We start from the raw sequence: 14,815 nt of genomic DNA on the forward strand, positions 1-14,815 counted from the left end.
CCCAGGGAATGTGTGAAGCTCACAGAAGTTCACTGGCTGTCAGAAGAAAAATCTGATGAGTCCACATGGCCAGCGAGGCTCAGTGTGGACAACATGACTTCTCTAACTAATGGGGCTATAGTGTCAATGCTTTTCCAACTGTTTGATTTCGAACCTTTACCAGTGTTTCTGTCCTGGTACTATCACAGTATTTCTTCCAGGTGTTATCTTATAAAAGGTGTCTGAACTGAAGCCTCATAGGCTGCCTTCTAAGTTTGTAACTTTGCTGCCTTTGTAATTTTGTATTTACTGCTGCAGCAATTGAATAGAGCTGTTAATTAAAGTTATTGCAGTGCCAGCATATACCTGAAGAAAAATGCTAAGCCCAACATACTTAAGGCATCTTGTTTTATTCTGATGGCATATGGTAGCTTTATGCTCTTGACAAGGAGTCTTGCTCACAGCAGCACCAGCCAAGGGCAAGGTCAATGAGCCAAATATGGAAAGAGTTATGTGTTTTAATGTCCTCTCTGACCGTGAAGGTGCATTGCAATCACAAGGAGTATTCATAACTCTTGGGCAGTTCAATACAGCTGCTCATTGGTCTTGGGTCTCCATGTAAAAAGTTGAGATGGGTAGGTGATTACAGGTGATGACTGCTGGGTGACTAGATAAACACCCCCCTTCCTCCCCTCCCCTCACCCCCCTTACGTGCACCTGTAACTTGCAGTGAGGCAGTCTACTGTACTGTAAAACCTTTCTAATAAACAGGAGCCAAAATATAAAGTTGCTATGGAAGTGTGAACATGGAAATGGTGGGTGCAATGATCCAGACACACAGCCTGCTACACACTGTTGAGTTCGTGAAAGATAAGTAATGAAATGTGTGAAGGTAGACCTAAGCAATCTCACATGTCAATTATAGAATCACAGAATAACAGAATTAAAATAAAACACCCTCCCCCCCAAAAAAAGAAAAAAAATTATCTAGGTAACCAAGTGGGGGAAATTACTTCTTATTATGTTTTGACTGACTGGAAAACAAAACAAAACAAAACATTTTTTTTCACAGTTGTAGGTGAGGGAAAGCTGTTGGCACCTATAGGCACCATTGACACTTCTTGCAAATAGAAATTCATCTCTCCTAGCTAGGAAGTCACCTTGAAAGATAAATGTCAGATACCCAAAGAGCCTAAAGAGTGACACTTTTCTAGTGCCTGCAGATGTAAACTGGTCTTTCAGGCTTGTGTTAGGAAGCCTTGGTGCACTAGATAGTATTTGTTTAAAATGGATGGCTTATTTTAAATGAGCAGCGTGTTATGGGCAGATGTCAGCCTGTCCCTGTCAGTCAGTCCCTGTGATGTGCTGCTGGAGCTCAGAGTAGTATGGGTTGGTGGAGGCAGCCCCCACTGCTGCAGTGCTGCCCCAATCTGGGACCTTATCAGCATTGTGCCCTGAAGAGAGGCGGAGGCTGTGCTGGTTGCAGGGGTGAAGCTGTGGAGGCCAGGCACGGGATGCACCATTTGTTTTAGTTTTTGAGTCAACTGTGAAGAGCGAAAAGTCTAGGGCCTGTGAAGCATTTGATAAATATTTCTCTTTGAGGGTCTTTACCCTGCCCGAACGTAGGTGCATATAGAAAGGGCACATGCATGAACTCGTGGCAACAGATGTCTATTTTGCTGGGACGTGCCATTTTTGACGGAATGGTCCATAAAAAGAGTTAGCATGAGGCTGGAGAGTAAGCATGACTGTTTGCTATAAACAAACCTTTTAAAAGTGACTGTAATTGTGGTGTTAGAAGGTTAGCCTGGCCTACATGGTAGCAGTGGAGGAAAATAATGCTTTCTTTCATCTGTTATTTCAAACAGCTGGAGACAGATAAAAGCAGAGACAGTTTTAACCTAAGCAAAGATTGTGACTGCATGCTTTCCTTTGTTCTTTAGTGCTTTCTGTTTTCGTCCTTCTTAGTTATATTTTTTATTTGTGAACAAGACTATGCATCGATCAGCTTATGAATGCTTTTATTTATTTATTTATTTCCTTTAACTTAAGGAGATACCTGTTTCTCTTCAAACTTAACTCCCATGGAAACCTCTGCTTCAGACCTATGCAAGGATAACAGACTCTTTCTTTTGTTCTTCCCACTCGGGCATCTTTCAGGGCCCTGACAGAAAGGCCAGACAAAAACCTTCCACAACTAACTAGCACAGAGGATATGCTTTGACATAATAGAGTAGATGTAAAATAGTCCTGAAACAATCAGTTACAGATTTGTTAGTAACACAGAATACAATGACATAAGATAAAGATTTTTTACCATTAAAAAAAACAAACACACACATGCAAAGTCTGACACTTTTTCTAGGTACACAGGATAAAATTTTCAAATCCCAACATTTAGAGTGAGCAGTGATTTACATTAACATTAATTAGAATCACTTACTGAGCTAAGTTTCTCATGCAACGCTTTGAAAATGTACCTTGCTGCTTTTAATAAGATGTTGTGGACTGGTTTTGGTACAAGAGGAAAATGTTGTTCAGGTAGGCATTTCAATTGCTCTAATACTTCAAGTCATACCGATCCAATAATGTATAGCTCCATCAGGGTGAGTCTGCAGGCACATGGACTGATCTAATAAGGAGTTATTCCAGATCAGCTTTTCCTGATTATATCTGCTGTGGATGTTGTTGCAACAGAAATAGATCTTCTGCTATAAACCCTGCATTAGGCCATTCTTACCTTTCACTAATTGCAATTTCTTATGGCTCTGTATGTTTTCTGTAGGAATAAAAAATTGAGTATTGCTTCAGGTATATTTTTACTGTGTACTTTCCACATATCTTTCTGCTTTCCCTCTAAAAGTAAAACATATTTAAAGCACATTACTAGCTGCATCTCTTCCTAGATATGCTTTATGGCAAGACGAGATATTTTCACAGTGGCATCTCTGCAGTTTCAGCATCTGATAAATAAAGGCATAACCATTTTCCTCTAAGCTGTTCTCTTTGATATTTAGTTGTCCTAAGATGGCCTTTTCTTTTCAAAGTCTGTGTAAACACAGATTTATGTGTACAACTGAGTTTATAAGTAATATGAGGAAAGAATCACTTCTGGTCTAGTGTATCTTATATAAAGGGCAAGAAACATTACTATTCAGCTCCGGGGTGTGGAAAGAAGTCTTAGTATTTGTAGCACTTGCCATGCACACACTTATACACAATGGTTCCTGTAAAAGTCAACATGTTATGTAACTGCCACAGATTCAAAGACAGCCACCTTATTAAGTCATTTGTTGGTAGTTAATCTTTTTTCTGCTTAGTAACTACATTGTTGTATTTGTTTGTTGTAATTATGAAATGTTAAGAAGTACATATATTTAACTTTTGAGAGTCATTAAGGATCCCTTAGTTATTTTATAAATAAATGATAATTTTGTTGGCTCTAAAAACATAAGTCTAATTGTTTTTATGTAGTAGCTTAACTTTCAGAGAATGAAGATACATTTGAGGTTGCTCTCTGTAATTTAAAAACAAAAACTGGTTCTGATGGCTTACAAACTTACATTAGAAATGAGGTTACACATTCCAAACATTTTCTTAATAATTTATTTTGCAGCTCAGAAATACTCACGTTTAAATTGTATATAGATCCAGATACCCTATACAAAAAGTTTAAGGAGGTTATTCCTCTATGTCCTTTTAAAAACGAAAGAACTCATATTTCCAATATGCAAAACAAAATAAACCTCCAAAAGACAAGTATCAGCTATGAATTCTTAAGAAACATAGGCTTCCTGCCTAAGATTATATAAAGGTAAAATTGAACTATCATAAATAATGAAAACTGAAAGATATATGTAACTTTTAGTTTGTTCATATATTAGGGCTTGAAATTTACCCTTAAAATCCTCCTTATTGTTTCAAACTCCGGACTGTTTGTTACTGGATACAATATAGTAAAAAATGGTAGTTGGAATTTTCTCATTTAAATAAAGTCAAATACAAAAGCTCTTTAGAAATGAAAATGTCTTTATTTGTTAAAGTAGTTGTACTGGGTACACAGCAAATTATTATAACTTACAATACTTAGGGCATAGAGCATTTCGTTTTTCTTCTTCCGCTGGAAGAGCAATATTTTAGAAATAAAGACTTAATGGAATCAGATGTTGGTAGTAGAAATAAGATAGTTATATAATAAATACTTCACATTTATATAATCTGTATTTATAATAAACCAAACATTTTAACATTAACTAACACATCTTAAAAATATACATAGAAGTGTATTCTGCAGTGATACAGAAGAAGGAAGTTGTATGACTCATGATGAGGGCTACATGAACCTTAAAATATTTATATTTCCCTTTGTCCAGATTCACCACTTCCAGCAGCAAAACTCCAAGAGTAAGGTGAGGAGGCAAGTGAGTGTAAACATTGTTTGTTGTAATCTTAGGCCATTAGAATATAGTCTGGTAATTTCCTCCTCTTCTCTTTTCAGTTCTACAAAAGTATCAAGAAAATAAAATAGTTAAAGAGAAAAAAAGATTTTCAACAGTTCGAAACTTCTCAGACCTCTCACAGGTATTTAAGTTAAAGATATCAGCTGTTAAAACCAATCAAAGGAGCTATTCTCAAGAGAGAGATTGTGAATAGATGTCCCATCAATGATCGTTTGGGGTGCAACTGATAGCACTTATCAGCTCTTGCAGGCATTAATCTCAGAATAATCAAAAGTAAATACCAAGCAAAAGCAAGAGCAAGATCTTCACAAGAGGTATGCACTCAAGTCTGCATGTAGCCTTTTAACCCCTTCCTTTAACAGGAAGGGGCTCCTCCACTTATTAGCAGGAAGGCTTAACATCATGCATGTGAAAGCCATCGAGTCCCTGCTCTGAGGATGAGCAACCAATTCTATAGTGCCACCTTTATTGCCTTTGTTAAGCAGAGCTCGAGAGTAGGAAGGCAAGTAGTAAGACTGCCCTTACTGAGCATGGCCAGGCCTGCTAGGTCTTTCGGTTCTGTAATAGAAAACCATCTAAGTTGAACACTCAAAGGAAGAACGTTTAACTCTTCAGGCAAAGTCAGTTTCTGTAGCATGATACTGGTTTCTAATCCTACCACACGACAGTTTACATTTATGTTTTCTCTTGTTAAATGGGAAATCATAAACATATGCAGATTTTACAAATCACGAAAAATAATAATCCTTCCAATTTTTCAGGGAAAATGGAGGAAGTAGTTCCCTTCTGCACAGGATTATAAAGATCTCAAAGTACTTTAGGTAATATACTATTATAAGCAACAGCAACATTGTTTACTGTCTCACTAATACATCCTCTGAAGCAAAGCGGGCGGGAGGAGAAATTTAACAGGAGCACTTACAGAATCCTGCAGGTAGCTCAGCCTTGCAGAATGCAATTCTGTTGTCCATTAAGAAAAAAAAAAATGCTTGAAAAAAAAAAAAAAGCAAAGCAAAAAAAAAAAAAAAAAAACACCAATCCTTACCGCAGTTTTCATGCATTATTTCAGAGAGACAGTTCAGAGTACCAAAGCCACACCGACACAGCCAACAACCCTTCAGCACCCAGGCACCATGGGCAACGCTGCCGCAGTTGCTGTCAAAGACAAGGGAGACATTTGGTATGCCACTGTGATCCCACCACAAGAAGTAAGCAGCCAGAGCAGCTCTCTGATTTTGATCTGTTTTTTTACCTTTGCCGTTCATCATGTTCACAGTATCGGCCAGTGAAATGCTTTAGGCATGCACAGAAAGCCCCAAGGATACAGGTCCCTCCATTTAGGCAGCAGTTTCTATTCAGTTTTTTACCTGTGAGATGGAATTACAGAATTTACAAAACAAGACGACATTACTGAGCATTCAGGGGGCTCTGAACCTCCTCTTTTTCTCACTTGTTCTCCCAGGTCTCTCCAGTTGCCAAAGGATCTTAAGGACATCTAGTTTTATTGTCTCTAGAGACAATAAAATTAGCTGCCTGTTAGGAGTGTTTGTTCAGTTAAGCCGAGTTTGTTTGGTTAGGGATTAGAGGCAAACTACCAGGGATTACAGGATGTTCAAGAAGCAAAGCCTGACATGTCTACTAGAAGCAGCATATATTCAAGTGAAATATTTCACTTTGATGGATGCAGGTTTCATTCACACGAGAAAACAAGGCAATTACTGGGAAGTGTTGTTAATTTCTGAAGAAATGAGGCATTTTTAAGGGGAAACTCCACTTAATTTTGAGAGGGGAATGGAACCTTCCCTCAGGCATTTTGCAGATGCCTGGGATATACCTTCCTTTCCTCCCTATGGTTCTTTTTTACTTTCATATAGCTCAACAATATATACATAAATATACATACAATTTCATTTTTGGTCATAGTGACTTTTACAAAATATACAGAATTTTACAAAATTTTACAAACTCTTTTGCAAGGACCAGACATTTCATAATGCCTAGCATTCTACTCTGTTTTGTCTTATCACCATTAAACATTTTGAAGATGAAAAATCTCAAATTTTACCTTAAAATTTTAACACTATTTCATAACTGGCTACGGGAATAATTTAAATGAGCTGCTGCAGAAAATCAATAGACTGGATACTTTCAGTCAACTCTGTGCTCATGAGAACAGTAAAAGCATTACTGTGGTATAGCATCTTAAAAATCAATCTTATGACAGTGTTTAAATAATGTTACCTACTCTCTGTAATCCCAGTAAAAGGTACAAATGACCTGGAATTCTGTTGTTTTCTGCTTTCATAACTCTGATTCGTGTCACTGAGAGCATTTATAATAGTCCCTTCATTCTTAGGCTGTAGCTTTTGCGCTGTGACATTGAGATTTTTCACATCTTTTTCATTGTCTTCTTCTTCACGGCCTTGATAAGACATGCAAAAACAGAAGAAAATGATAGTTTGTAATGAAACAACACATATTGTAAATGTATAAGAAAAACATGGGATGGGGGAAAACATGAAGTTATCTTTACCTTTTCCTAAGTGAAAGGCCTGCCAGACCACAGTCAGAGTGAAAAGAATTCTTAAAAAAAAAAATAAAAATAATAAATTAGATTCATGTTAATAAGACCCAAAAACCGAAAGAGATTTTGATTCGAGGGGATTATGGAGGAAAAAGGAGCAGGAGGGAAAAGAGGGAGAGGAAACATTTTCAAAATGTATAATCCGCATGGTTGATAAAGCTACAAATACTTTATGCCAGCAGTAATTTTAATTAGCACATCAAAAAATCTCAAATTAAGATCAGAAATGAAACAAACAAACAAACAAAAAAGGTCGGGGGAGGGAAGGATGGGGAGGAAAAGACATACATATTATACTTTCTTCTAGAAAACTATAGGTACACTTACTGGTTATCAATCAGCCAAAAATATGTCTTTCTGTACCATTCCGTTACCACAGCAGAGCTATCACCATCCAGTTTCAAAAACAGCAAAGGCAAGAGACATTAGCCTTCGGTTCCAGATATGTAACGTTCCCTTCCTTATTCTCATCCCCAATAAGTACAGTTAAGAAGCAAAGCATCTTTGGCTAGAGGAGGTACCTGGAAGCGTAGGCAGCCTTACCTAACGTGTTTTCCCCAGTACATTTTTCTGCAGCTTGAAATGCTCTGCAGCCCTCCAGGAAAGTTTGAGCAGTGGGCAGAAGTCCAAACACGCTCACTGGAAGCTGTTGCATGCAGCAGTCTTCACACCACACGCGAAACCAAGAGAGAGAGGAAGCATGATGGAGGAAACTTTTCTCTTTCTGTCCAGCTTACAGTGATTAGAAAAGACATAGTTCCCAGTTGTATCCCTTGCTGAGCCCTCACTGAGGTCCCATGCAGGGAGTGAGCATCCCTCCGAGCTGGGGCTCCTTGGCCTCCGTCTGATTTACATGCATTGCTGAAGGGTGGAGCAAAGTGGGGGCAGCTACAGTTGGGGGGAGACTTAAGGGCCAATGATGAGTAAAAAGCTCAGGCCAGGAAGATCTCAACTCCAGTTTATTTTGTTAATTTAAAATAAAATAAGAATGTATGTAATGCAGCACTGAATGCTCCATAGGAATGAAAAGATTTGTTTTGCAGAACTTCAATAGGTGCACGGTAAACTGCAGAAGGTTAAAAGGTTAACAAAGGTTAAAAATCCTTGATTCTTGTCTATACCAGGATTTTCTGCGGGGGGTACTAGTTTAGTAAAATTTTACCAATTAGATAGAGCCTGCATAAGAGATTTCTACCAGCCGTACTACAAAAAGCACTATAAGGTTCATGACAGAGGTCTGTCATCTCACAAGAAATGCAAACTCATAAAATAACCTTTGAATTATTATTATTTTTTTTTAATTGTTATGACAGACCCATTAGTGAGCATTCATAGTCCATGCAATATCCACAGACTCCTACTTTTTTTTTTTAATCATGTATACTGAAGTAGGCTGGGACCACTCACAACTTTACTATACCTCAGCAGCACAAGCAAAAAGACCTGCTGCTTTGGACAGTGGTAAAAAGACAGCTTTGGTCCTTTTTTTCTCAAATGGTTCTACCTTCTAGCTGTACCCTGCAGTGTACACTGCTTTTACCTAAGTTGTAAGAGAAAACTGCAGCAATACAGGTTTGTTTTGTTTTGGAGAGCATGTGAAAGAGTGCAGCTTTCACTAAACCAGTACTAACCAAGCTTGCACAGATTGCAGTTTGGTTATCATATCTGTGTCCACATCAGATACTTAGGATAGATCCTCACTAAAAAATACTGGCTAAAGACATTGTCATCTGTAGCTGTTTGTAAGACCCCGTGGCTGACACTTGTCAGCTTTCTCCCATCAAAACTAATGCTGTGAACTCCCCTCACCCAATTCGGTGCAATGGCTGGCTTAATTTATGAAGAGTAATATCCTAATTAAGTCAAGTGGATTAGCACAGAAGTGGATGGAGAGTGTTCTGAGAATATGTCATGTCTCCTGTGGGGACACTGACCTCCAACAAAAGAATAGAAGTGCATGGCTGGAGTCACAAAACATCTCTTTCTGCAGGGAATGCTTGCCATCCGGAAGGGAATGCTCTGCTGAGCTACATCAGTGTTACGCTGGTTATGGCATTCACAGTGCTGGTACAACTATTAACCCTGATTGATCTAACCTCAACCATTCTCTTGTAGATGTAGGCTAACTCCTAGGTACTTGTCTAAAAGCTATCACGTTTTCAAGTACTGTTGTGAGCACAGATGCTGTTCTGAATTAGAACTGTAAGAAGTTTTACAATAAAAGGAAGAGATATCGTTTTTGCACATATTCAAAAAAGTGTATGCCTGGAGATTATCTGCAGATGAAAAAGTTTCTCTGTGACAAATACTTCCAACTCAAGCAACTCTTGTTTTAATTTTAGTTCAAGTCTTTATTTTCTCTACCTGTATACTAGTGTTAATGTTTTGAGTTCAAACCAAACAGCTGTAGTTAGGTTTGTTTGCTGCTCTTTGTTATTATATTATGAACAACAAGTTCATTTTCATCTGGGTCTAACTGGGTTACTTTAAGTTACAATATCAGATGTTAATGTGCAGTCATTTAGAATAGTTTGCTAGTTTTCCCCTCCCCATAGATTGATGGCAGAAAAAATAAACAGAGATAAGTAAACACAAGAATATCACATTTACTGTTAGTTTGTTTGTTTGCTTGTTTTAGTAAAAGCAGTATCAATATAGTTCTTCTGGAGAGCTTTTCTAGGTATCAGACTCCCAGCACAACACAGGAGACAACTTTCAGAATGGGGATGCTGGTAAAGAAATATTGATCAATTTTCACACCTTGTGCCATTTGTTTAAGATCAGAAGTCAGCCTTGTAAGTGCAAGAGCTAACAATCTGGGGAAATGTAAAGCAGTTGGCAAACACTTCTCACTGTGATACCTTGCTCATTCCTTCCTTCTCCCTGAAGTCTCATTGAAAAGGCACATGTAGGAATGGGGACAACGTAAATTGCTCAGATGCCACTGTTGCCCTGGCTGCTCTATGGAGGTGAGATTGGTGTGACATGGCAGAAAAGCGCTTCTGTTTGTTGTTGACAGAACCTTCCAGAAAGTGATTGCTTCTGCACAGCAATTTGAGAGGAACTGCAGGGTAGATGCAACCTCTTTATCAGCTTCAAGCAAGATAAGAGTGGAGCCAAACTAGGAGCTGGTCCTGAGCATTACAGTCAAGCTCTGTGTACATAAGAGGTGATTAACTATTAGCTAGGTGCCTTCAGTGCTGTTCTTTCCTACAGTAGGTCAAGTGATCTGTACGGGTAAGGGTGGAAGGAAAACATAGTGTTACTTTAATAGTCCATATAATCCCTTTTGTGCTCATCCAGGGAACTGTACGTCTGTAGTCTACATAACTGATTTACAATATGTGCGTGGACTCCACTGAAAGATGAATCCCTTCCCTTCCCTTCCCTTCCCTTCCCTTCCCTTCCCTTCCCTTCCCTTCCCTTCCCTTCCCTTCCCTTCCCTTCCCTTCCCTTCCCTTCCCTTCCCTTCCCTTCCCTTCCCTTCCCTTCCCTTCCCTTCCCTTCCCTTCCCTTCCCTTCCCTTCCCTTCCCTTCCCTTCCCTTCCCTTCCCTTCCCTTCCCTTCCCTTCCCTTCCCTTCCCTTCCCTTCCCTTCCCTTCCCTTCCCTTCCCCTCTTTCTCTCTTTCTCTCTTTCTCTCTCTTCTCTCTTTCTCTCTTTCTCTCTCTTCCTTCCTGCCTTCCCTCCTTCCATCTCTTCCTCCCTCCCTCCCACCCTCCTTCTTAGTTTCTTATAGCAAAGATATGATACTCAGTATTTCTGAGAGCTAGAGGATCAACAGATGCCTGAGGACTAAATATAGCTTTAGTAAAAATAAAAATAAAATAAAATAAATAAAATAAAATAAAATAAAATAAAATAAAATAAAATAAAATAAAATAAAATAAAATAAAATAAAATAAAATAAAATAAAATAAAATAAAATAAAAAAGTAGGAGGGATGAGGAAAATGGTAGTGTCTTTGGCTTCCTGGGTGTTGTGTTGAAAAACTTGCTCAGTGGCATGCAAAATTCAATGATGTCCAGTGCATCCAAAGCATCTGCTGATTAGAAAGATTTAATTTCCCAAATTCCAGCTTAGGGCTAGGCCCAGATTGGACAATGTTAAATCAGTTACATAGAATATTATGGAAAGCAGTGGAAATCAATTATCCCCCAGACATTTACTGATATATTGGGAATAGAGACATCTGTGAAGCAAAGCTGACAGCCTGGGTGGGAGACTTACAGTTCCCTGAGAAAGGGGAAGAGCTCATGCCATCTAGCCTTGGAGCTCTCAGAGTGTGCTTAACTCATTATGTGGTGAGAATGCTGGCTGAAATGATCTAATGGTAACCAGCCTGAAATTTGTATTTTTATTTGTTTATTTTTTGTTGGCTACCACTGTTGTTAGAACTTCAGATAGCTACCCAGGAACTGTTGATTTCTAAAAGCTCTGTAAAACTTAACACAGTTTGACTGGATAATCTTTATAGTTTCTCAGAACTTTCTCAACACAGGCTGGTCAGACCAGGTCTTATTACTCTAAGAGATTTTCTGTGGGATCATGTAGGGGTTGCATGTAGAAAATAGACATCTTTGGAAGAGGAGCTTGCACTCATTCCAATAAGTAGCATAAATGCCCTGAGCAGCATTTTTTCATCTCATGGTCAAGAATGGCTTACATTGACTTAGTATGAATCTGCCACTAATTAATGTGAGGAAGTAAGAATCAGGAAAATAAGAATCCACACAGTGACTGGCACCAGGTTAACTAATGTCACAGGGTCATGATCAACCAAAGCAGACTAAATGGTTGCTGTTACTAAAAGAATGGATCCCCCATCTTACACCATGGGCTATTTCTTCATACTGCCTCTCTCTCACTGCCATTACTGTTTGTGCAGTCATGAGTGAGCTGGAACATGGACTTTATCTGACTAAAAACTCAGCTGGAAAAAATAAAACTAAACAAAACAAACAAATAAACAACAATAACAACAACAAAAAACATGATGAAGAAGAAATTGTTAGTTTTCATCTGGATCAGTTCCATGGTTTACCACATGAAATCTAGCACTGGCAGAAGCAGGAGTCAGGAATAAGCAGCCATGGCCAGCTGAGGGGCAGCCCCTTTCAGAAGCAGAACTGATTTATACCAGATTAAAACGACTGTGGAGTTTGTAAATAGGTTTCAGTTCATAAATTTAAACTAGTGTTCCCCTCCTTAGGAAATAAGCCATGATCAATTTATCAACATGATAATAATACCACCTTCTATGTTCTCATCCTATTAACACTGACTAATATGGAGACATATAGCAGTCATTCTGCATCTCTCTGAAAGCATAAGGATAAAGGTTGGTACAAACAAGATGGGAGTGATTTTATCAAATAATAAGCAGTTAACGCATTTCTTTGGAGCAGAAATCTTGTGTAGATGCAGTACAAAGATGTAATACCCTAGCATGCTCTGTCACAGCCTGACATACATTTATGGTTGTTGCCAACCGTATAATGGAGTATCCTGTAGATTTTCATTTTAATGAGTCTAGTGGTTAGTCATTAAACTGCATGAAAAAAATCAATATACAAATGAAAGTGTTTTGTAATGAAAATAAGTGTATTTTATATCTTCTGTGTAGAAAAAACGACAAATTATTTTTTTCTCCTGGTACACAGGGGAAGCAATAAGAAGATCTTGGTCATCTCCTTCTGAAGGAAAAGTTATTTGACTAATGAATCAACATCAACATCAAAAGACTACAAGATTGATACTTTTCAATTAAAAATAAATTCTAGTCTTTTGTTGAAAAACAAACAAACAAACAACACTGAGTAAAAGGAAGTCTTACACAATCATTTAATTTGAAAAGAAAAGGTGATGTTTTTAATTAACTCAGGCTCTGCATAGAGACAGAATGTATTTAAGTAGAGTAAATAGTGATAAACTGTACCACAATTTTGGCTGAATGCACATCTACTCCAGACAGTATCACGTTTGTGCCCCTGTCTCACCTGCCATCTAGGAAGCTGTGTGAATATTTCATGTTTAAGAATGGGTTCTTTTTAGTTGTATAAATACTAGTAAGACGTTGTATAAATCCTACTGAGACTTGTGTTAGTAGGATCTATACAACTAAGGGGCCATTTGGGGCCATTGTCCTTATACAGTCATGCATTCAAGCTATATCTTTTTTTTTTTTTTTTTTTTTTTTTTTTTGCAAAATTACCTTATGCATCAAAAATTTTATCTTTTTCATAAACAAAAAGCAACTGTTTAAGTTTGATGGCATATTTTGACCTGGCTTAACAGTTGGTGCTTTCAGCTGAAGCCAAAGTGAACTTTTCACTCAGTTGGGTGATCCACTTTAGAAGTAAAGAGAGAAACAATTCAAAGGTTGAATAGTTGGCAAGTGTTTTCCCTCTGTTTCATTCTGAAGTATTGTAGTGTAGTTTAGTCTCTTTTTAATGGTGCTTCACTAGAATATGATCCCACAAAACCTTCTTTGTTTATAGGGCATGATACAAACTAGGCATTTAATAGTGGTTTTGAAGAAGTCCCAAACCAAGTGGTGACTGCTAATTCAGGGGATGGGGCATCCCAGAGGTCTACAAACTGAAACCCTTCCATAGATCTGTCCTTGACCTTTAAACTAGCCAAAGATGCTAGTCTGCCTTTAAGATGAATTTACATTCAAGTTAACACTGAGCCAATGTCAGATAACTAATTCACAAGTCAAGCATGTGCTGAAGTTTCATAGTATCCTAGATTGCCTTGGTTGGAATAGACCTTAAAGATTATCTAACTCCTACCCCACTGCTGCAGAAAGAGATGCCACCCACTGGATCAGGTTGGCCATCCAGACTGACCTTAAACACCTCCAGGGATGGGGCATCCACAACTTCTCTTGGCAACCTGTTCCAGCACCTCACTAGCCTGACAGTGAAGAATTTCCTCCTGATGTCTAGTCTAAATCAATCCTCTTTTAGTTTAAGACTAATCTCCCTTTTTCTGTCATTATCTACCCGAGTAAAGAGTCCTTCTCCATCTTTTTTATAAGATCCCTTTCAGTAATGAAAGGTTACAATGAGGTCTCCCTGGACCCTTCTCTTTTCCAGGCTGAACATCCCCAGCTGTCTCGGCCTTTCTTCATAGGAGAGGTGTTCCAGTCCTCTTATCATCTTTGTATCCCTCCTCTGGACTTGCTCAAACACATCCACATCTTTCCTGTGCCGGGGGCCCCAAACCTGGATGCAGTACTCCAGGTGCAGCCTCACGAGGGCAGAGTAGAGTGGGACAATCACCTCCCTTGACCTGCTGGCCATACCTCTTTTGATGGAGCCCAGGATGCAGTTGGCCTTCTGGGGTGCAAGCCCGTGCTGCTGGATCATGTTGAGCCTTTTGTACACGAGAATGACATCTCTTCCTTCTTTGGTATCAATTGCATCACTCAGCTTAGTGTCATCTGTAAACTTGCTGAGGGTGCACTCAGTCCCACTGTCTACGTCATTGATGAAGATATTGAAAAGCACTGTTGCCAAGACAGAACCCTGAGGGACACTGCTTATCACCAGCCTCCCCCTGGACATAGAACCATTGACCACTACTCTCTGGGTGTGGCCATTGAGCCAATTCCTTATCCACTGGATGGTACACCATTCATATCCGTATCTTTCCGATTCAGAGATTAGGATGTCATGTGGGACCATGTCAAAGGCCTTACAGAAATCCAAGTAGATGACATTGGTTAGTCTTCCCTTGTTGACTGATGCAGTTACTCCATCATAGAAGGCCTCCAGTTCTGTCAGG

General features: G+C 38.8%; 1 protein-coding gene across 1 annotated transcript; it reads right to left on the reverse strand.

The window, feature by feature from the left end:
* Positions 1 to 4,354: 4,354 nt before the first annotated feature.
* On the reverse strand, positions 4,355 to 14,595 carry LOC311221507 (cryptic protein-like; the record flags this gene model as incomplete). The annotated part of the gene is made up of 5 exons (XM_084305571.1): positions 4,355 to 4,479; positions 5,485 to 5,594; positions 5,692 to 5,806; positions 6,685 to 6,861; positions 14,334 to 14,595. The coding sequence occupies 5 exons, from the start codon at positions 14,593 to 14,595 to the stop codon at positions 4,355 to 4,357; spliced, it is 789 nt and encodes a 262-aa protein (XP_084161697.1).
* Between the last annotated feature and the right edge of the window lie 220 nt (positions 14,596 to 14,815).

Source organism: Netta rufina (assembly GCF_964035555.1).
Source record: "Netta rufina genome assembly, chromosome: Z".
Taxonomy (NCBI): Eukaryota; Metazoa; Chordata; class Aves; order Anseriformes; family Anatidae; genus Netta; species Netta rufina.